The sequence below is a fragment of the Microtus oregoni genome, unplaced genomic scaffold (genome assembly GCF_018167655.1).
Source record: "Microtus oregoni isolate MIOR12 unplaced genomic scaffold, Mior012 000003F_ref0000135, whole genome shotgun sequence".
NCBI classification, from domain to species: domain Eukaryota; kingdom Metazoa; phylum Chordata; class Mammalia; order Rodentia; family Cricetidae; genus Microtus; species Microtus oregoni.
In genome coordinates, this window is record NW_024543062.1 from 8,271,916 (window position 1) to 8,295,548 (window position 23,633).

Below are 23,633 nucleotides of genomic sequence, written 5' to 3' on the forward strand. Positions count from 1 at the left end.
CACCCACAACGCATCCTGACTAGCTGGATTCCAACTCACTTGCCCTTCCTGTGTCCCCAGCCTCCAGTGTAACCCAACCTGCAGGATAGGATTCAAGCTCCCGTGCAGAGGCAAGTCTTAGGATGTGTCCCTTAGCCTAGCTCTGCTAGTTTTTAGTCATCAGGCCCTGGGCCTGTCACTGCTAAGGGCGAGGAGAGAAGGGGCAGAAGGTGAACACCCAGTCAAACAATGCGTATTAAGGCACTTCGTAAACTCCTTTCTACAAAGTACTTCTCACACTCTAAATAAAGTACTTTCTTTTCTTCTGTTTTTGTTTTTGTTTTTTGGGGGGTACAGACTCAGACAGCTTAGGCTTGCACAAAGCTTAGCATGACCTTGAACTCCTAACCCCCCTGTCTCCACTTGATTGCTTGGGCTGCAGGCCTCAGATTCTTATGCCATCCCAGTGGTCCTTAGGATGCCTGGCTCAAATTACACTTACACTCCAACACTAACACATGTAGCAGCAAGGAGAACTTAGGCCTCGTGGGTCAATTCACACCATGACCTCATCAAGTGCTCAAAGAGCCCAGGAGAGTGGCGCTCTGGGCCACTAAGCAGACCAGGAAACAGAGAGAGAAAGGTTCAATGTCTCTGCAGGTTGGCCCAGCAAGAGACTATAAACTCAGTGAAGTCAGGAATCTACTTCAGCTACAACCACACACATTGGAAGGGCTTGGGAAACAGTGGGCAAAGACGTCAGGAGGCATTGGCTCAGGAAATCACTGATGGAGAAGGTAAGACCGAATCCAGTTCTGCTTTGTTTTCCCACGTGCATGTGTGTGATGTATGTCTATTACTAAAGAAGACTTAAAGCATCATCTACCCGTAGGGTCACACCCCAAATTCAAACCCCAAATAGGGAACAGCCAAGAAGGACAGCCAAGAGGACTCTGAGGGACAGCACTCACGTTGTTTGGATCTTGCTGAACTCTGGCACCTCTTCTTTCTTCTTTCTAAAGATGAACCAGTAGGTGAGGACCCCCACGATGAGAGAAAACAGAACCATGTCCGTCGTGCTGAAAAGAGACACTTCTTCGGCCACTGCCTCAGTCATGGTGGCACTGGTGTCTTTGTGAGAGTCCCCCATATCAGTGACAGAACTGTCAGGACAGAGAAATGGCAGGTGTCAGTGAGGAGGGGTAGAGTGGCCCTGGGGCTGGCAGAAGTGCCCATCTGAACTCTTCAGCGTGAGGGCTGCACGGGCTGACTCAGCAAGGTTTCAGTCCAGCAGCTACAGCCTAGGAAAGAGCCAACACCGAAACTACCTTGATGGTGTCAGCTCTGCCCAGGGTAGGATGAGCCCCTTAGCCAACAACGAGAATGGAAGTCATGGGGTCACAGTGTCCCTGAGCATCTCCAACCCTGTAGGAAACATGGAGGGCCTTGTGCTCACAGTTTAGCACCAAGGGAACCAGGAAAGCTAAACACACACAGTTGTCTCTTCAAAGGGAAAGATTTGGATTTTGCCCAGAAGGCTGTGGACGGATGTAATGACCTGGGGACCTCTGTGCTATGCGTATGGACAGGGCACACTGGCTCCCCTGGATCGATCTACAGTATTATCCTTCTGGAGACCCTTATCATGGGCATTGTTTACCTTGAGCCTGCTCCCTTAGTTTAAATCTAAAGAACCTATCTTTATGGAAGACGTCACTTGTAGTTTACAAAAGTTTGAATATAATCATGTCTTAAGCTTTGTTGAGCACATGGATTGAGTTAATTATCACCATAATTTCTTCCAAACTGTATTCTGCTTAAAATAAGCTGCCTGAAGTTTGAACCAACACCGGCTACTGAGTGGTGTTGAACCATATTCTCTTGCCTTCTCTGGATTGACACTGTGCTGGTCATGCTGTTTGCAGAGACCCCATACAACTCCACAAACACAAGGGATGGGTGAAGACCCCAGTGGAGAGATGGCTCCTTTACTGCAAAGGCTGGGCGGTGGAAGAAGAGAATGGATTCCTGAAAGCTGTCCTCTGACCCTACATGGGTGCTTTAGCATACATCCACTCATACACAAATAAAGATAAACTTTTAAAGCCATGTATGGTGGCAATCCCAGTGCTGGAGAGATGAAAGGCTAGAGGACTCTTGGGCTCGCTGACCAGGCAGCCTGCGCTAATTGTTGAGCTCCAGGCTAATGAGAGGCCATGTTTCAAAATCAGGAGTTGGCTTTCTGAGGAACAATTCTTAAGGTTGTTCTCTCGTGTATATACACACACACATACACACACACACACACACAGTCAACCCAGCAAATACTATAATATCTTGGTGTCATGAGATAAGCTCAAAACACTTCCATGGTCTGTTGGACAAAATCACCTCCCTGAAAACCTATGAGATACTAAAATGCTGGCTTTTGGTATCATTGTAAAATAGAGAACCATCTCTGCATTACACAGGAAGTCATCCATCATTGCCAAGAGAACGAAATGCTGTTCAGGGGACCCCGAGGGAGAGGCCAACTGGAAACGCAGCCCTGGCATCTCCTGCACCCCGCCCTCCATGCCTTAGTCTCCATCCTCACTCTGCAGTAAGCCGCAATCCTAAGGAAAGTCTTCCTCATTCTCAGTCCTGGGAAGACACTGGAGCTGGGCTGGTCTTGGGGTGCTTGGCTGGCCTTTTTCCAGCATGGAGAGCTGGCAGGTAGGTAGAGCTGATCTGGGGCACAGCTGAACAGCATGAGGTCCTGAACCCGGAGCAGGCCACGCCTTCTATTTCTCCACAGTCCTGTGACTCAGTCAGAAATGCCTGAGTCACAACTCAGCAACTCAGGCCATTTGAAGTGGCTTCCGGTCAGCTTCCGTTTGCTGTCAGAGCCTCAAGGAAAACACTGGGTCAGCCTCAATCTGAGGTTATCTGTTCTTTCATTCTACAGCCCAGTGGAATCAGCCTCTTCCTCAGATTTTACACACGCTTTTCCAACAGTGCGACTTCTATCCTGACATGTCCTCACCGGGTGGTGCTGGGATTAGAACCCGGGGCTTCCCATGTGGTAGATAAGTGCTCTACCACTGAGCCACATCTCCAGTCCCTCGCTGGGGGATTCTAGGCAGGCTCTAAGGTTGAACACAGCTCCAGCCTCAGTAGGGAGTTCCACTGTGGTGCTGTAGGGCTATACTTGTAGACCACGCCCCCGGCCTTCATCCTCTGGTATCTGACACTAAAGGACAAATTTAACTCTGCTGTCCTAAAGAACACTGTATTAAATATTTCAACCACACTACATATTCAGGGCTGGTTGTGTCTGTCCAACCTTGTCTTCATCTTTGACAAGCCCATGCACCTTCTGTCAAATGCTCACAAAATCAGACCAAGAGGCGTTTAGGCCCTGCTTTGAGGGAGGATTCTAGGAAAATTTGTCTCACAGAATTGAGATGAAACAGACATTCGGAGCCAGCTGCAGCCAACAAAGGTCTGCTTGGGGTTGAGATGCTAACACAGAGAAAGAAGCCTGCACTTGTACCCCTCTGAGAAGCAGCAGGCAGTGTTGATAAGCCAGATCCCCGCTTTCCAGAAAAGGTAGACAGATGCTCACAATGCCAAGTCACAAGGCTGACTGCACAGCTCTAAAGAGGAAGTGCCTTCCTTGTGGGCAGTTCTGAAGATAGCAGAGTGTTGGAGCACAGGAACACTGGTATACCCCTACGCCCCCAAATCACATTCAGCCCACCGAAAGGGGCTTCTGATGGTCAGACTACTCCCTACATAGAAGTCCTTTTATTATTTTTTTCATGTTTATTTTTTAACAATGTAGCTCAGGCTGGCTCCAAAGGTAAGATCCTCCTACCTCAGGCTCCTGAATGCTGGGGTTACAGATGTGTACCACCATACCTGGAGTGGACCGAATACCAATGGCCAACTCGACAGTGTTCAGAATCACCATGGAAACAAATCTCTGGACAAATCTGTGAGGAAGCTCCTAGATAAGGTTTGACCAGGCTGGCCTCAAATTTACAGAGATCCACCTGCCTCTGCCTCCTGAGTGCTGGGATTAAAGGTCTGTCCCACTACCACCACCTGGTAGAATATATGGTCTTGACTCTGAACTCAAGAGAAGTAGCCAGGATTGGTGGTGCAGCTGTGTTGACTCACTGAGCTATTTCAATCAACATTCACTAGCATGAATAGCCAATAATTAGGCTGTCCAACTTGTCTACCCTTCCCTGGAGCGGAGTTGCCATCTTTGCCTTTCTAGGTTTGTGGAAACTGGCCAGCTGGTGAAAGGAGGAAGATTAATGATGAAGCCAAAATGTGTGGTTAACCCTCTGAAGTTGTAGGTTCCATGTCTGTGATTCAGCCAACCTCAGAAAATTAATCCAGGTGTGATGACGGCTCATGCCTTCTACCCTAGCAAGGAGATGCAAGAGATCTCTGAATGCAAGGTAGACAGCCCAATTATTGCCTATTCATGCTAGTGGACGCAGGTGGGGGCTTCGCCAGTTTCCTAAAGAGTCTAAGAGGCAAAAACACAAGGGCTCAGGCCCTTGAAACAGCTCAGTGGGTAAAGGCACTTGCTGCCAATCTTAAGAGACCTGAGTACGATTCCTAGGACCCACATGATAGACGAGGCCTGGTTCCTGCAGGTTGTCCTTTGATCTCCAGATCTGTACTGTCACACAAACAAACTGATATACTAGAAATGAATTTAAAATTTTGGTGTTGTTGTTTTGAGACAGGGTCTTCCTCTACGCTGTTCTGGCTGTCCTAGAACTCGCTCTGTAGACCAGGCTGGCCTCGACCTCACAGAGATCCACCAGCCTCTGCCTCCCAAGTGCTGGGATTAGAAGATGTTTTTTGTTTGTTAGATTGTTTTGTTTTGTTTTGTTTTTTAATACTGGAAAGATTCTTTCTCCAGAGACTGTTATGACACTGGAGCACCAGGTCATCCTCCACTGAGCATTTTTGCAGCTTCCAGTCAGTAGACAAGACTCAGGCAACCCGGCACTCAATGCAGGATGAGTCAGTCACTTGTACAAAAACAGTAAAGAAGAGAGAAGCAAGCAGCACTGTCTGGTGCAGAACAGTGGTCACTATAAATAGCCTAGTGGCAGTCATTAGCAATTCACATATGCCTAGACAAGGGACCCGGTGTCTACCCTGCAGTTTCAGGGAGGAAAGAGGGTCAGACCGCTCAGCTCACAAAACTTCCAGAGGGCTGAAAACTTTAAGGAAACAAATTACACTATTGCCTAATAAACAGTTCCCCTGCCAAAGGCTCTCAGAAAAACTGTTCCTCTAGGCAACCTGCCTGCAAGGGTGACTGGGAGCTGTGGCCAGGCTATCCAGCGAGGCTGGCATCTGAACCCATGTGCTGTTGGTATGGATTTCTTTGGGTTAGGGCTTTTTGAATCAGTTATAGTAGCTGGAGGTTTTTGTTTATTTATTTGGCTTGGTTTGGTTTTTCAAGACAGGATTTCTCTGTGTAACAGCCCTGGCTGTCCTAGAACTCACACTAAAGACCAGGCTGGCTTTGAACTCACAGAAATCCGCTTGCCTCTGCCTCCCGAGTGGGAGAAAAAGGTGTGCGCCAGCACCACCCACTCTAGTAGCTTTTTCAAATGTCAGTTTATGTCATTTGCTACTTTGGGGTTCTTTTTAATCAAGACTTTACTGAACTTTTTCCTTCCTTCTTCCCTCCCTCCCTCCTTCCTTCCTTCCTTCCTTCTTCCCTCCCTCCCCCCTCCCTCCTTCCTTTCTTCCTTCCTGTCCTAACCTCGCTCTTCTGCTTCTGGGTTAAGTCCTATTTTTTTAATGAATGTATATATGTATATGTACATGCAATGTGGGAGCAGGCACCTGCCAGTCCAGAAGCAGTGTAGGATTCCCCTGGAGCTGATGTTACTGGCTGATGTGGGTGCAAGCACTCTTGAAATGAGCCTTCTCTCCAGTTCCCTTAAAGACTTATTCTTGCTCCCACAAGACTCTTAGGCTCCCTCCTCCAACATAAATCCAGTTTTCCTCTTATTCAGACCAGAGAGTCTAAGGTTCTATCTTCAGGCTCATTAACTGACTATTCAACTCCTCTCTGTGTCTCAGTGCTGAGGATGGAATGAACCAGTTCTACTTAGCTTTAATTGTCCTGCTAACCTAGCCTATAGCCATCCGAGAGGAAAGCCTTCATTGAGGAACTGTTTAGATCAGATTGGCCCCTGGGCACAGCAATGGGAAACAGTCTTGATTGCTGATTGATAGGAGAGAGCCTAGCCCGCTGTGGTTCTCTTGGCAGTTGGCTGTACAAGAAAGATAGCTAAGCATAAGCAAGCAATTGAGCCAGGAAGCAGTGTTCTTCCAGGTTTCTGCTCCGGCTTCCTGCCTGAGTTCCTGCCCTGACTTCTGTCAATGATGGGCTGTGTGTGAACTGTGAGGTAAAATGAACGCTGTCCTCCCCTAAGCTGCCTTTGTTTGGAGAGTTTTACCACAGCAGCAGAAACATGGGCAGAGCCAAGGGTCTCATGCACACCAGGCAACTGTCATCCCCAAGTCCTTTTTCCTTTGTTTTTTGAATGTCTCATGTAGCCCAGGCTGGCCTCAAGTTCAGTATGTAGCTGAGACTAGCCCCATATACACCTGGCTCCCTCTGTCATTTTCATCAGTTCTACAATCTGTTTGGTTCTTTTTTTATATCTTGTGTTATCCTCCTGTTGGCATTTGCTTATTACCTTTTCTTGTTCAAGTTCAGCTTTTCCTGGTTCTTGGATATGGTGATTTTTAAAAAATCGTATCCTGAATTAAAAACAAAACAAAACAGGGTTTCAAGTTAGGCAGTGGAACCTTTAATCCCAGCACTTGGCAGACAGAACTAGGCTGCGTCTGTAAATTCAAGGACAGATTTCCCAAATTTGTGAAACACGCTGTGATTATCACGCCCTTCCTGTCTGCAAGCACTGCTCTCAGAGTGTTTAAGCTGCGATGCCACCATCATGGCGATCAACACAGTGCTCTATAGGCTCTCTCAACTTCACCACTGTCCATCCGGTCTACAGATCTCAGAACCAGGAGCTGAATACCAGCCTGTCCCTCTCTGCAGCAGCTTAACAACACGGCATGGGTAAAGTTTAGTGTAGCTCAGGCTGGCTTTGAACTTCTGGTCTTCCTCTGCCTTTTGGGCACTGGGATCAAAAGCATGAGATGTCTTGTTTATGTGGTGCTGGGGACTGAGTCCAGAGCTTCTTTTTTTTTTTTTTTTTTAAGATTTATTTATTTATTAAGTATACAGGCCAGAAGAGGGCACCAGATCTCATTACAGGTGGTTGTGAGCCACCATGTGGTTGCTGGGAATTGAACTCAGGACCTTTGGAAGAGCAGGCAGTGCTCTTAACCACTGAGCCATCTCTCCAGCCCGAGTCCAGAGCTTCTTGCACGCTTGGCAAGTCCTCTGCCATCTGAGCTGTGCACGCAGCACTGGTCTGATTATTTTGTGCTGTGTCCGATGGAGGCCTCTCTGAATGACTGACTTCAGCAACTTTAGTAAACACTGAATGGCTCTGGAAAGTTGTTTTTGATGTAAACTTGATTTTTTTTTTCTGAGATATGTTTTCTCTGTACAGCCCTTGGCTGTCCTGGAATTTACTCTCTAGACCAGGCTGGCCTCAAAATCAGAGATCCACCTGCCTCTACCTTGTAAGTGCTGAAATTAAAGGTATGTGCCACTATGCATGGCCTTGATTTTTTTTAAACAATATTAATCTAAAATTACCTGTGAAGATTATATTGCAATAAAGTCAATCAAACAAAACAAAAAATGGTATTAATTGTAAGTAATGTCAAATTGTTTTTAGATAATTTCTGGATAGTCAAGAGTGAGGCGGGCAGTGGTGGTGCATGCCTTTAATCTCAGCACTTGGGAGGCAGTGGCAAGTAGATATCTTTGAGTCAGTCTGGTCTACAAAGTGAGTTCCAGGACAGCCAGGACTATTGCACAAAGAAATCCTGTCTCGAAAAACTAAGGGAAAAAAAAAGGAATAAACTGTGAAATGAAATCTCCATTCCATTTAAAAGAACAATAACGCTCCCACACATATACACCCCCCCCCCCTCCAACAAACAAACAAACAAAAACTGGGCTGGAGAGATGACTCAGCAGTTAAGTAAGAGCACTGGCTCCTCTTCCAGAGGACCAGGTTCAATTCCCAGCACCCATATGGCAGCTCACAACTATCTGTAACTCCAGTTCCAAGGGATCCGACACCCTCAAACAGACATGCAGGCAAAAAAAAAAAAAAAAACCCAAAAAACAGTGCAGATAAAATAGGAATAAATGATTTTTAAATGTCAAAAACAACAAAAATCCTCTCTTCTTCTGAGCTCAAACCACAGTTCTGACAAAAGTTCTCAGATCTAGACATGAGCACAAAGAAAACCCCTCTTTTTTGTTAGGAAGGGAACCCAGGGCCTTGTGACAAGCACTGTGTCACTCAGCCACCCCTCCAATCGCTCACTGGGGAATTCTAGGCAAATGTGTACTGAGTGACAACCCCTAGTCCAGGAAGGTCCCACATTAAAAAAATCCATTTGATTATACAACTGATGACTTTCTTATAATATCTCATTGGAAGCGACTGATCACCTGAAATTCAAAATAGGCAAATACCAAGATGACAGTCTAGGTGTGTGTGTGTGTGGGGGGGGGGTGATGGCGCACACCAAACACTGTCAGAGGCCAACCTGGACTGCATAGCAAGTTCCAGGCTAGCTGGGGCTATCTGCATGTCTTTACTGACAGACCAGGAAGCACAAACTCGTCAGACTGGTTGGAATATGGTGAGAGTTGAGTAAGGAGCCAGAGGCAGCATTTGTGGGCGGGAAGGACAGGGGTAGACTTGAGCTTTGACAAAAGTCTAAGGCCAGACCGAAGGACCTTGGAGGTCTTAGAGCTCCGAGGACACAGGAGAACTGGGTGAGCAGTGTCCAGAAGAGAAGTACACTGCAGGAAGTTCGGTGTCTATAGCTCCTGTGCCAATCCTGCCTGAACTTGACTTTAGCATCCCAGAGAACGTTTTTTAGCCAAGTGACCAATGGTGGCCTTTCCCCCACATAACAGGGCTTAATTTGGAACCGGATGACTGACACGTGGCTAAAGGGGAAGGTGGCCACCAGAGGCACCAGTGAAGGCATGGATGACTTAGCAGAAATCAGTCTTTGTCCACACATGCAGTTAACCAAGTCCAGAGGAAGGGGTGGGCTTGGGCTAGGGCTGGTGGTGTGGCTCAGTAAGTAGAGCATTTGCCCAGGGTACAGGAAGCCCTTCGTCCCATCCCCAGCACTGCATAAGCCCAGCATGAGGTGTACACCTGTAATAATAGCAAAACTCAGGAGGTGGAGGAAGGAGGATATCTGGGAGTTTGAGGCTAGCCTGGTCTACACAGTGAATCCCAAGCCAGCCAGGGCCACAAAGAGAGATCCTGTCTCAAAGAGCAAGCAAACAAACAAACAAAACAAAAAAAATATAAAACAAAGCCTGGCAGTAGTGATGCATGCCTTTAATTGCAGCACTTGGGAGGCAAAGGCAGGCAAATCTCTGTGAGTTTGAGGCCAGTCTAGTCTGCAGAGTGAGTTCCAGGACAGCCAGGGCCAGTGAGAGAAACCCTGTCTTAAAACAAACAAACAAACAAACAAGCAAACAAAACAAAAAACAAATGAAAAGTGCTGCGTATGGTTGTTTGCGCTTGTAATCTCAGCACAGAATGTTCCCTGGCCAATCAGCCTACTTGTAATCTCAGCATAGGGTGCTCCCTGGCCAATCAGCCTACTTGGCAAGTTCCAGGCCTGTGAAAGAGCCTTATCAAAAAACAAAGTATAGGGGCTGGAGAGATGGCTCAGTGGTTAGAAACACTTCCTGCCCTTCCAGAGGACCAGGTAGAGTTCACAGCACCCATGTCAAGCAGCTCTCAAATGCTTGTAACTCCAGCTCCAGGAGATCTGACACCCTCTTTTGGTCTCCTTGGGGCACACATGCATGGGCAAGAAAACAAGACAGATGGTAGCTGAGAAACACCACCGGGTACACATGAGCACACATACACACACAAACACAAGGAACCTCCCTATCACTCTCTACATTCATTCATCCATCCCTAATCTCTCCTATACACACAGTTAAACAAGAGCAAACTAGACAAAACGGTGCTTGGGAGGCTGAGGGAAGAAGATCGCTTTGAGTTGAGGCAATCTGGGCTACAGAGTGAGTTCTAGGTCAGCTGGGCTAGAGTAAGACCTTGCGCAGGAAACAAAGAGCTTAGAAGACAGGGCAAGCAATGGGCACAGTGACACATCAGCCCATGGCAGATCCTAAGGGCTCAGGAAGGGTAGAAGTAAAAGAAAGACACTAACTTCTTTAGTTAAAACATGGATCCCAGGGGAGGCTGGCGAGCCAGTTCAGTGGTTAAGAGCACGCACGGCTCCTGCAGAGGACGTGTCTGTTACCCTCACGTTGAGCAGCTCACAACAACTTGTAACTCAAGCTCCAGGACTCAACGGCCTCTCCTGGCCTCTCCAGGCAACACACACACAGACACAGACACACACACAGACACACACACACACAGACACACACACACACCAATAACGACAACAACAACAAAAATATAACCAAAACAAAAATGAAACACCAGCCCCAGGAACAGCCTGTGCCATGCTCAGAGCCAGGCTTCCTGCTCTAAGAGAAGACAGCACGGGGGAAATAAACAGCCTGTTCTGCCCCCTGCCTCCAGAGTGTTTGCATTAGGGACTTTTCGTGCCCTGCTCAATCTCCAGGAACAAAGGACCGGCTCTTCCTGGCAAACAGGAAGAAATTCCAGGCAGCAGTCCTTCCGGCCCCAGCACCACCCTTTCTGCTGAGTGACATTCTAACCTCCACACATGGGTCGCCCCCTTGAAGCTAAGTGCCCCTCCCTCTGGTCAGAAGTTACAGATTCCAGCCTGTTAGGAAAAAGTCTGATGAGCTCAAATAATTCTGGGGACACACATGGTGGAAGGAAAGAACCCACTCCCACAAGCTGTCCTCTGACCTCACATATGACATTTTCCCTTAAAAAAAAATTACAGGTTTAAGAATAAAAACTCCAGCCAGACTCTCACCCTATGTGGGTCATTTTCTCTTTACAATTTACCTTTCCTGCCCCCCCCTGTAAATAAAAAACATATATATATATATACAATCAGATACATTCTCCTACCAAAGACTGATTGACATACTTAGTTACACTTTGACTTGTTTGTTGTTGTTTTGCTTTGGTTTGGTTTTTGAGATAGGTTTCTCTGTATAGCCCTGACTGTCCTGGACCTCACTCTGTAGACTAGGCTGTCCTTGAGCTCAAGAGATCCGCCTGCCTCTGCCTCCTAAGCACTGGAACATAGGGCATGCACCACCATGCCTAGATACAGTACTTGTTCTCAGAAACACTTCGGCGGGCAAGATGGCTCAGTGGGTGAGGGCACTTACACCCACTCCATCCATTCCACACTGGGGGCGGCAGGAGAGAAGAGACCCCTATGATTGCCACATGCAGGCTGTGGCACAAGGACACCCACACTCATTTAGACACACAGAGATAAATGAAACAAATAAATAAAGGTAAAAGATAAAGAAATAAATACTTGATGTGTACCAAAAACTAGGCAAGTAATCTTACTGCCAAGTCAAGATCTCAGCCCCTCACTGAAGACTACTAGGCAGGTGCTCTTTGCTCTCAAATGCTGGGGCTCCTGGCGTGAGTCCTCACATCTAGCTCTAAAGCTATGTTCTTATGGGGAGGGAGAGAAAGAGAGAGAGGGCTCTTGGATGCAGTGATTCTCTGCTTGGAAGGTGTCTGCTACTCGGCCTGGCAGCATGCTCACCCTGGATGCCTCTGCTTCCAACATAAACAACGGAATGCTATGCCGCCATTGAAAACAATGATAAACTGCAGCCTCTCATAGAAAGACTGCCCATACACATGACAACTGTCCATCAGACAGCCAATGATGAATCACAGAAAGATCGGATTATCTCCCTCTTGCTCAAGTCTATCATCCCAGTAAGTCCAGCTCCAGGGGATCCAACACCCTCTTCTGGATTCCGCCGACACTACACTCCCATGCACATACCCACACACGTAGTTTAAAAATAAATCTATTTTTAAAGTTTTCCTGAAGGTAGCACTTCAGTGACTCGGTCACCTACAATAGTCCCCCCTCCCTTAAAATGCCAACATCAGGACAGCAGAGGCTCAGCTTCCAATACACGATTCACTGGAGACACAAAGCCACACCCAAATCGCAAGCTGTGACTGCTGTGACCAACCATGAGCACTAGAGCTTGTAGAATCGGGGAAAGTGCTGACTGTGCAACATGTAAAAAGCTGGACTTGGCAATGCGTGCCTGCAATCTCAGCACTAGGGGGGAGACAAGAGGATGCTGGGGGATAAATGGCCAGCAAGGGTAGCCAACTGAGGAGCCAGGTTTAATCAGAGACCCTGACTCCAAAAGCAAAGCAGAGAACCACCAAAGAAGACAGCAGACATCAACTTCCGGCCCCCACACAGACAGACCTCTAATGATTAATAAGATTCCTGACAACAAAGGGAAATCTGAAACCTGACATGGTGGTGCACATGCTTTTCATCCCAGCATTCAAGAGGCAGAGGCAGACAGATCTCTGTGAGTTAAGAGGCCAGCCTGGTCTACATAGTAAGTTCCAGGACAGTCAGGGCTATGTAGGGAGACTCTGACTCAAAAAATAAACTAACCAAGGGGAGAATTTCACAGCTGAGAACATGGCTGGCTTGAAATCAATCGGCAGACAGAGGCTGACAGAGCAGCCCAGCAGTGGCATACCTAACTGGAATTTTACCATGAGAAGACACCACATGAATCCAAACTATTTTCCAAAATCCTATTTTCTGAAAAATGTCAAGGTTGTGAAAGACAAAGAAAAAGCTCCTCCAGATCAAAGGGGATGAGTAGTAAATTAGGTCTAGCAAGTGACCTTAGACTGGAAAGCAGACTTCTGCTATAAAAGAAATGACAGGCTGTGATTGATAGCTCATGCACAGTGTTCTTCTCTTGATGTGAATTTGCTGCACTGTGGTTATGGGAGAAAACGGCCTGGAATTTATGTAGAAAACAAACTTGGAAGGGGTAAAGTTCAGTGACTAAATACTGTGTGAGGTCCTGGGTTCCATCCCCAACATCAATTCACTCTGTCTCTCAGACACACATACACACAGAGGCACAGACAGATGCACACACACATGCACATACATACAGACACAGGGACCCATGTCAGACACACACAGAGACAGACACACTGATACACATATAAATGCATGCATATAAACAGAGGCACATACATAAACATACACATTAACACAGAGACACATACCCATACATACATACTCAGACACTCAGAAATACATACGAACAGTAGCACACAGATACACATATACAGAGACACTTATACATACGAATACACTTGTGCACACATACACAGAAACACAGTGAGATACACAAACACATACAAATGCACACACGTGGGGGCTGGAGAGATGGCTCAGAGGTTAAGAGCATTGCTTGCTCTTCCAAAGGTCCTGAGTTCAATTCCCAGCAACCACATGGTGGCTCACAACCATCTGTAATGGGGTCTGGTGCCCTCTTCTGGCCTGCAGGCATACACACAGAATATTGTATACATAATAAATAAATAAATATTTAAAAAAAAACAAAACAAATGCACACACGTATATAAGTACACCACACTCATACAAACACACACAAATCCGAACCAAAGGGAGCATTTCTAAGGTTTCTGACTTACTGTCAAATTAACTGTGAAAAGGCAATTGCTTCCCAGCAGCCCTTCATGGTTAAGGCATACTTATACTATGGAGAGACAGGAGCCTAGGAGAGCAAGAAAGCCAGCTATGAACTTCAGAGAGCAGCCCAAGGAGGCCAGGAACCTGTGACCCAGAAGAAAGGACAGACCAAGCCAGAGTGTGACTTTTACCTTTCTTGGGGGAAGATACTCCTTGTCCAAAATACACAGGCCAGAATACATAGGCCCAGCTCCTGATTCGGTGAGTCTAAAATCAGCTCCAAATGCCATTGTGGGTTTCTTGACCAAAGGAATACAAGATGGCAGGTGACAAAGAGATAAGATGGCAAACACAAAGGCCAGCTAGAAAACCAGGTAACTAGTTCAGTGTGGTGACTCAGGCTTCTAATCTAAGTACCTGGGAGTTTGAGGCAGGCAGATCAGCACGGGTTCAAGGCCAGCCCCGGGCTACATAGTGAAGCAGCTGGTCAAATATGCCTGTAATCGGAAGCCAGAAATGAATGCAGTGTTCAGTTCTCTTTCTCCATTTTAAAGTAGCATTTATTTTATTTTAAATTATGTGTATATGTGTGGTCATGTGTACATGAGTTCAGGTGTTCAAGGTCAGAAGAGGCTGTGAGGTCACTTGGAGCTCTTGTTACAAGATACTGTGAGCTGCCTGATCTGGTTGCTGGGCACTGAATTCAGGTCCTCTGCAAGAGCAGTAAACATTCTTAACCACTGAGCCATCTCTCCAGCCCCACAGTCAAGATGGGTCTTCCCACACCTATGACATAAGATAAGCCTCACAGGCATATCCAGAAACCCATCCCCTGGACACCCTAGAGTCTGAGGAGTTGACAGTAAAGATTAGCCATCACAGCAGACGTTTAGAGCTGAGAACGGGGTGCCATTCTAGTGGGGCATCTCCAGGCATTAGCAGGCGCTGGCCTGTGTTCAGAGCCCACTGCCTACTTGCTCAAATACTTTTATGGAATGCACAGCCATACCCATTCACTCACACGCCACCTACGGCTGCCTTCTTGCTAAATAAGACAACAGTTGCTCAGCTGTCAGACATTACAGCGCACAAGTTTCGAGAATGTACTATCTGGCCCTTCACAGAGGAGCCTGTCAGTGTCTGACTTAATCACTCTGTACCAGCACTACTTCCGGTTCTGGATCATTTTAGCGTGGTTATGTAAGATGGGAACATCAGGAAAGCTTGTGAGAAATGGAGAGAAATCTGACATTACGCAAGCTCCTGTAAGGGTAACACTAGATGAGATTAAAGAGCTGGGGCTGGGGGTGACTCAGTCAGTAAACTGCTTGCCTTGTAAACACGAGGACCTGGGTCCCCTTCCCAGGACCCGTGTAAAGAGTGTTCAATTCACATTCTCCATTTAAAGTAGTATTTTTAAAACTACTTATTTCATGTTCAACTATGTGTATGTGTGTGAGTTCAAGTGTCTAGGGAGGCCAGGAGAGGCCGTGAGATCCCTTGGAGCAGGAGTTACAGGCTGGAGGGGTCTCTAGAGCTCACAAGTTAGTCAGTCTAACCTCAGCAGTAAGCCCCAGGCCAATGAGAGACCATGTGTCAAAAAAAACCAAGATGGGAAGCCAGAGATCTAGCTCAGTGGTTAAGAGCTGCTCTTGCAGAGGACCCAGGCTTGATTCCCAGGACCTACATGGCACCTTATAACTGTAACTCCTGTTCCAGGGTCCTGACGCTCTCTTCTAGTCCCATAAGGCACTGCGCACATGTAGTATACAGACATAAACATATATGCAGACAAACCCATATCCATAAAATAAATAAACAAATAAAACACAACTCCTGATGGACAACTACTTAAACTGCTAAGGTTTAAGAATTAAGGGGCAGGTATGGTGATACACACACTTCAGAGGGCAGATGCAGGAGAATGGCTGCGAGATTGAGGCCAGCTTGCTCTACACAGTTCAAGTCCAGCCTGGTCAACTTACTAGAACCCTGTTTCAAAACAGAAAAGCAAAGAGAGGGCAGAGCACTGGGTGGTGGCGGCGGCAAATGTCTTTAATGCCAGCACTCAGGAGGCAGAGGCAGGCAGACCTTTGAGTTCAAGGCCAGCCTGCTTACAGAGTAAGTTCCAGGTCAACCAGGGCTACAAAGAGAAACCCTGTCTTGAAAAAAGAGAGAGAGAGAGAGAGAGAGAGAGAGAGAGAGGGAGGGAGAGGTAGATCCCGGATTAGTGTCCTTGATTCGAACCATCACACAAAGGCAGGGACTGGGCACCTAACACCTCCAACTGGGGCAAAGCATCTCCTCCCACTCACCGCCCCAGATCCCCAAGCTGGAACCCTGCTTGTCACAAGGTACCATTCTGACTCTGCCCTCTTTCTCCAATCCCCAGAGCTTTACCCTTATACAGTTCTGACTGAGCCTGAGGCCTCATCCCTTCATCTACACAGGTCTAGATAGGGTACCCTGTGGGTACCACTTCTCCATTCTTTCTTAAAATTCTTTTATTCTATTTTTAACTCTATGTATATGTGTGTTTGTTTGTATACGGGTACTTATATGGGAGGCCAGTAGAGAACATCGGATCCTCTGGAGCTGGAGTTACAGGCAGCTGTAAGCCGAAGGATGTGGGTGCCGAGAACTGGGCCACCTCTGCAGCTCCCTACCCCTGTGCTCTTTGGAATGCTCTATCCACGACTCAACCTCCACTGTTAACACCTTCCATCCCACATAAACACAATCCCAGATCTGAGTCCGCCTGGCAGGCACTAACTGCTCTGTGAACGCTGAGCACCGGGCTATTGCTAGCTGCCGGTGCCAATGATGCTCACACAAAGGAAGGCCCAGGAAAGGCACACTGGGTGAGGGACCTACTTGCCTTGTGCCTTCTACTGTCAGCTGTGCGTCCCACACTCCTTCACCTTGACTGCCAGGAGGCGCTGCGCTGAGTTCCACGCTCAGTCGCAAGAGTTCCTCTCTTTCTTAAAGGATTTATTTTTATTTTATGTGCATTAGTGTTTTGCCTGCGTGTATGTCTGGGGTGGGGGGGCCTTCCCTGCAGCTGGAGTCACAAACAGTTGTAAGCTGCCATGTGGGTGCTGGGAAATTGCAGCCAGAACTCTCATCTGCCAAGAAGTCTCTCCAGCCCAAGAGTTTCTCTTGATTCTCATCTGATACAACTAACTACTTCCTCCCAGGTCCTGCTAAGCTCTTGGTTTTGCTGAAGAGCGTGTGGGATTCGATAAACTTACAAACTTCCAAATACTTCCTGAGCATTTGTTACTTTCTAGTTGTGATGATAAAAGGCTCTGACAAAAAACTGGAGAGCCAGCTCAGCAGTTAAGAGCACATGCTGCTCTTCCAGAGGACCCAGGTTCAGCTCTCAGAGGACTTGAGTTCACTTCCCAGCACCCACATTTGCTAGCTCACACCACTTGTAACTCCAGCTGCAGGGGATCTGATGCCCTCACATGTACATATACATGCATACACACAATTTTAATATAAAAATTAAAAATAGCTGGGCAGTGGCGGCACACATCTTTAATTTCAACACTCTGGAAGCAGAAGCAGGCTGATCTTTGAGTTCAAGGTCAGCCTGGTCTACAGCGAGAGTTCCAGGACAGCCAGGGCTACCCAGCAAAGCCCTGCCTCTAAATAAATAAAATAATAAAAATAAAATTTCATAGCTACTATACCTTAGAATAACAATCTTAATTGGACATCTGGGCTCAGTCAACACACAGGACAAAGATGTGCAATATTCTTGGGAGAATGATCATATCCATTCATTACACTCCTCTATACCATCATCTGAGTGCTTATCATCCTGTCTGGTGCTGCTCCAGGCACTGGTTTATCCTCACAGAGATAACTGCAAGTTCTCTGCTCTCACTGAACTCACCTACCATTCCAACTATATTGCCACTGGGGTACAAAGTTTTCATTTCACACTATGAGACACTCTCTGTCTAACCTCCTACCTCAGTCAAGGGCTAGGATTACAGAAATAAGCTACATGTAGGGCTAGACTCCTTTGGTACTGGCTACTTAATAAAAGGTAAACACAGAAAAAAAAAACATGTACTCAGCAGATAAGGAGAGTGGTTTAAACTCTTGAGCAAGGCTGTGGGTATGGATTAAAGGTAGAGAATGTACTGGCACACATGAGTCCTCGATTTCATGCCTCCAGTACCTTCCTGAAAACACATACACAAAAATCTTTGTTTTTGTTTTTGGAGACAGGGTTTCTCTGTGTAACAGCTCTGGAAGTCCTGGAACTCACTCTATAGACCAGACTGGCTTCAAACTCACGGAGGTCCACCCACCTCTGCCTCTGGATGCACAAAAATTCTTAAGCAAAGTGGACAGGGCTAGGAAAGAGCAGCATCCGAGTGAGGCAAGGCAGGAAGTGCCTGTAATCCCAGTACCCGAGAGGTAAAGGCAGAAGGATCAGCAGTTCAAAGGCAGTCTTGGCTACAGAGCAAGTTTAAGACTAGCCTGGGCTACGTGAGACCCTATCTCAATAAATAAATAACAAAGAAACAACAACAACAACAAAAACAGTCTTCAAGATCAATCAGAGCGTGTACCATTCTCGCCGAGGACCCAGGTTCACATCTCAGCACCCATGTGGTGGCTGACAACTGCCTATAACTCCAGTTCCAAAGGATCTAACACCCTCTTCTTGCTCTACCAGAACCAGGTACACATTGTGGTACACATACCTACATGCAGGCAAAACGCATAAAAATACATCTTTAAAACTATTGGGGGGGGGGGATCAATCTAGCAATAGTACCATGGACAGATCTTGGGAAGTGGGTGGGGAGAAGCAGAGAATTATGAATTCCAGGCCAGCCTGGAACATGGCAAAATCCTGTCTCAAAGAAAGCAGAGTGGGAATAAGGATGACTCAGTGAGTAAAGACACCTGCTTGTAAGTCTGGCAGTCTGAGTTTGATCCCTGGGATCCATGTAAAGATGGAAGGAGAGACCTGCTTCTCCAAAGCTGTCCTATGCTGTGGCACACACTCACACACGTGCATCGTTAACACACACATGTATCCACTCTAATAATAACAAATAAAAATACTTTTAAAAAAAAGAGGTCAATTTGAGGACCAACACAACAGCTACTGTAAGACCATGCAATCACAGAAAAGATTTGAAGACCCAAACCAGACAAGATGTAGTGGCAGCTGCAGACCCGGAATAAAAGGGAAAGGGGAAGGTAGCATTTGTCCTTGAGAACTCTGGGGGCCAGGAACAGAAAGATGGCTGGGCCACTGTCAGGAACAGAGACCATGTTGGTGGCAGCTTATGGCTGCTGAAGTACTGTGAGAACTCCAGATCATATTGCAAGAACTGGATTTAGCGTTATGGTACTGGGGATGGAACCCCAGGACCTTCCAACACAGCAGGCAAGTGTTCCAGTGCTGAGGGACAGCACCAGTCCCCCCAAGAATACTGTTTTAGGGGCCACTGAGATGAATCAGTGAGAAAAGGTGCTTGTTGCCAAATCTGAAGAGCTGAGTTCAATCCCCAGGATCGACATAATTAAGAATCAACTTCACAATGTTGTCCCTTTGTCTTCCGCACACATACCATGGCAAATGTACACACACACACACACACACACACACACACACACACACACACGAATGAAATACCAGTGAGCAAACCCATGACAGACACACTCTCCTCCATTAAGCTATACTCTCGGTTCTCAAATTACATTATATAAGGGACCTGTCCAGGTGATACTGTGGTTTCATAAACAATCAGAAAGGCACTGAACCCGTAAGCAAAGCCAGCACATAACCTTCTTTACCAGACCACAAACGCAGGTCAGGAAACTCTGTGATGTTTGGAATGTGTACCTGCCTCAGCCCCACCTCAGAGGTGCCTGGCACAATTGGCTGACACAATCTGTGTATCTGAGGGCCTTCATCTCTGTTTGCTGTTTTGAAAACTGACCCCGGGTGACCCTCAATCACTGCATGTGTGTGCTGGGAAGGTTACCGAGAGTTTGTGTGTATCTACCCAGTCTTGTGAACCTTTATACAACAGACCCAGCATGCAATACACACACACTGTGAAGATCAAAGTCTTACAAGTTCATGATGTTATGAACACGAACCACCTCAGGAAGAGATGATGTGGAGACTGAACTCTGGGAAGAGGTCAGGCTGGGAAGGGCCACAGACACTGAAGCTATGACCAGGGGACATAAAGTCAAATGACTCAATACCATCTGTAACTCCACTAGCAAGTAAAATGACGTAAGTTCCGCCTTAGCAAACACACCTTGTCTATTATTCTCCCTGTTATACAATCAGGCAGACCAAAGCCAAACTCACCATGATTATTGCCTACCACAGGCTATCTCCTGTCCACTCTCAGAACAGATCACTGCCAAGGAAGCATAGCCTGGAGTGCTCTCTAATCATCCTTCACCCTTCAAATGCCTTCCTTTTATCCTTCCTTCTCTCCTTTTGTGAGACAGGGTCCTATGACATGCAGTGCTGGGGATGGAACCCAGGGTTTCATGCATGCTAGGTGAGAGCGCTGTACCTACTGAGCCACATCCCCAGTCAGAAGCTGCTGAGTTTCTGGAAATCACAGGTAGAGTTCTCTTAGTATACAAAGGAGACCAGAAGATCCCAGACCCCATTATGCCAATCAAAAGATAATTCTGAGATTGGCCTCCATCTAAGACATACCTTAAAACTGAAATAAGAGCTGGGAAGTGGAGGCAGAGGAGGGTGGATCTCTGTGAGTTCAAGGCCAGCCTGGTCTACAAAGAAAGTTCAGGGATAGCCAGGGCTACACACGGAGAAACCCTGTCCTGAAAAACAAAACAAAAGCTTGAAATAAGTGGGCAAGGAAGATGGCTCAGTGAGCAAGGCAGTTATGTCACCTGATAATAAAACAGAAAATAAAACATCAGATTATCTATTAAAAGTGAAATGTTTATGTTTTCATGGTCAGAGAATGAATGAAATTTCAATTTTAAAAGCGGGGGTGAGGAGGCTAGAGAGATAGCTCAACAATTAAAGGCACTTGTGCTTGGTTCCCAGCACCCATGCCAGGTAGCCCACAACTTTCTGAATTCTAGTTCCAGGAGATCCGATGCCCTCTTCTGGCTTCCTAATGTTTGATAGGCTAAAGTAAGAGGATTGTGTTCAAAGCCAGCCTGGGCTACGCAGTGAATCCCAGGCCAGCCTGGGCTACGCAGTGAATCCCAGGCCAGCCTGGGCTACAGCAGAAGACTCTGTAACTCGAAGAGGGAAGTTAGGAGGCTCAGAGGGTAAAGGCATGCCACCACAACAGATGACCTGAGTTTGATCTCTGGGTCCTCCATGCTGTTCTCTGATAGCCCAAGAAACAAGGACTGGGGAAATGGTTCAGTTGGTAAAGTGTTTCAATTTCTAAAACTTAGCTTAAACAAACAAACAAACAAAACCAGCCAGCGTGCTAACATGCACTTGTAAACCCTGGTGCTGAGAAGGCAGAGACAGGTGGATCCCTGGGATGTGCAGGCCAGCCATCCCAGCCATATCAGCTAGCTTCAGGTCAATGAGAAACTGACACGGAAAGACTCAGTGGTACTAGCTGCCTAGAGCCTGGCACAGTTCCCGGCCTCCCAAGGCCGCTCCTCTTGCATGCTTCATTGCTCTGTTCTGTTCCATGTGGCCACTGAGCGCTCAACACTACAAAGCACCTCTCATCTGTCACCTCAGGGATAAATCTGATTTATTCTGCCATACGTATTCAGTTTTCTGTTTGCTTCTGTCCCCAGCAAGGTTCTCAAGGAGCTGAACCAAAGACACACCCTAAGGGCCTTTGAAGTGTCATTCCATGGGGACCTAAGCCTACCAAGAACAGCAAGAATCAACAGCTACCTTCTGCCTGGGCATGGTGGGGCATACCTGGAAACCCATCACTCTTAAGACTGAGGCAGGAGGATTGCTACTTAGAGACAAGGACTTATTATAAAAAAAAAAACAACCCTAACCTGTGGGAGATGGAGGCAGAAGGACCAGGAATTCAAGACCATCCACTGCATGAGAAAAACAAATGACAAAAATTAAACTAATTAATTAAAATAAAAATTAAGCAAGCTTCTAAGCTAATCCGGGAGACTGATGGAACAGAGATTCTTTCCCCAGCTTTACTGATGTAGAAATCAAAGCTTGGTGTGTACCTGTGGCTTATCCCAGCAGATAAACTACCTTTGGCCCAGTACTGCACCAAGTGCAGCGAGTCCGGATTTCTGCCCAATGCCAAACAGCAGAATTGTATGGAAAGATGAGCTCTGCGCTGCAGCCCATGTGAAATAAATAATAATAAAAACGAGGATTTGGCACCAGGGAGCTGATACATCACCTGTAAACCCAACATTTGGGAGGATGAGGCAGGAGGATTGCTACAAATTTGAAGTCAGCCTGGATTATACAAGTAGTTCTGGGCCAGTCAAAGTTTTGCGACAAGACTTTGTCACAAAACAAACAATAGAGGGGGACCAAAAAAAGAAAGAAAGAAAAAGAAAGAAAACCCCATGAAGTGGTATTTCCTGTTTATAGACACTACTTATTTCTTTTACTATAATGTGCTATAAGACACACAAGAGGGTATGAACTCAGTCCTGCTTTGTGCTATTGGTTCTATTCTTTTCTTTTTTGAAACAAGATCTTACCATGCCCTCAAGTCTGGAGTGGGTTGGCAGAGTGCTGGTCGAGCACAGGGCAAATGGGCAAAGCAAAAGTAAAAATGTCTGGGTGTGTGTGTGAAGGAATATGCCCAATACACAACAGATTCATACCTGTATGAAAAGCTGATAAAGAAAAGATACACTAAGGAAAGTTATGGCTCACTCAGCGGAGGCCCAGAGGCCTGGCTTGGGGTGTGAAGTGATTACACACCTGCCAAGGATGCTGCTGGAGTCTCTTACAAAGACAGTGTGACAGTTGTGTAAGGTTTCACAAAGGGGGGAAATCCCTAAGAAGTAGACACTAGAGCCAGGAGTGGTGGTGCACATCTATAATCCCAGCACACAGGAGACAGAGGTAGGAGGATCAGGGATTCAAGGTCAGTCTGGGTGACCCGAGACCCTGTCTCAAAACAACTAAGGTTCAAAATTGCAATGTTGAAATGACTTAGGGATTAGTAAATAAATGTTTTGTTCTTGGCAGGCAGTTCTTACCAAACAATCTATCTGCTAAGTACATAGAGACTTACTCAATGGATGTGGATCCTGACTTTCAAGGAGTTAAGAAAACCTCAACCCAGAGTGATTTCCAGGTACCAAAGTCCAACTCTGGAATCTTCCAGCCTAGATCCTGCCTCTTATTTTCTCAAGTGCCAGATGTGAGGGTAATACTATAATATCCCATTCTCTCCAGTGCAGGCCTGTTTTCTGGCCACTTTTTGATAATGACTGAGCAACTCCCATATCAGAGGGTATAAAACTTAAGATCCACTCACTCTCCAAAGAAAGTGAAAACTCAGACAGGGTCTCTCTGTGTAGCCCTGGTTGTCCTGGCCTTGAACTTACAGAGTGCCTCTGCCTCCTGAGTTGGGGGATTAAAACTCTACCTGGCTGTGAAAACTCTATAAAGCGACTACTTTAACTGTCGTGAAGGTGGACCATTCTGGGTTTCCTGACTTTACTATCTGGGTTCTCTGAGCAGTCAATTCAGAGATTACCATTCAAGGGGGAATCTATGAGAGTAGAATTTGTGTGCGGTTAATGAACCAAAGCTACAAACAGCTCCAGGAGTTACTGCC

The 23,633-nt window shown here is 46.6% G+C and overlaps 1 protein-coding gene across 2 annotated transcripts in view; it reads right to left on the reverse strand.

Moving 5' to 3' along the window:
- The window catches only part of LOC121446138 (NADPH--cytochrome P450 reductase), a 43,050-nt gene that overhangs the window by 18,038 nt on the left and 1,379 nt on the right, over positions 1 to 23,633 (reverse strand). The window contains exons 2-3 of one of the 2 annotated variants that reach the window (XM_041648552.1): positions 6,711 to 6,774; positions 951 to 1,142 (exon numbers count right to left, since the gene is read on the reverse strand). In XM_041648552.1, coding sequence (XP_041504486.1) covers positions 951 to 1,129 — 179 coding nt within the window. In that variant the 5' untranslated portion in view covers positions 1,130 to 1,142; positions 6,711 to 6,774. The remainder of the gene's footprint in view (positions 1 to 950; positions 1,143 to 6,710; positions 6,775 to 23,633) is intronic. The other variant, XM_041648553.1, reaches the window with a different exon arrangement.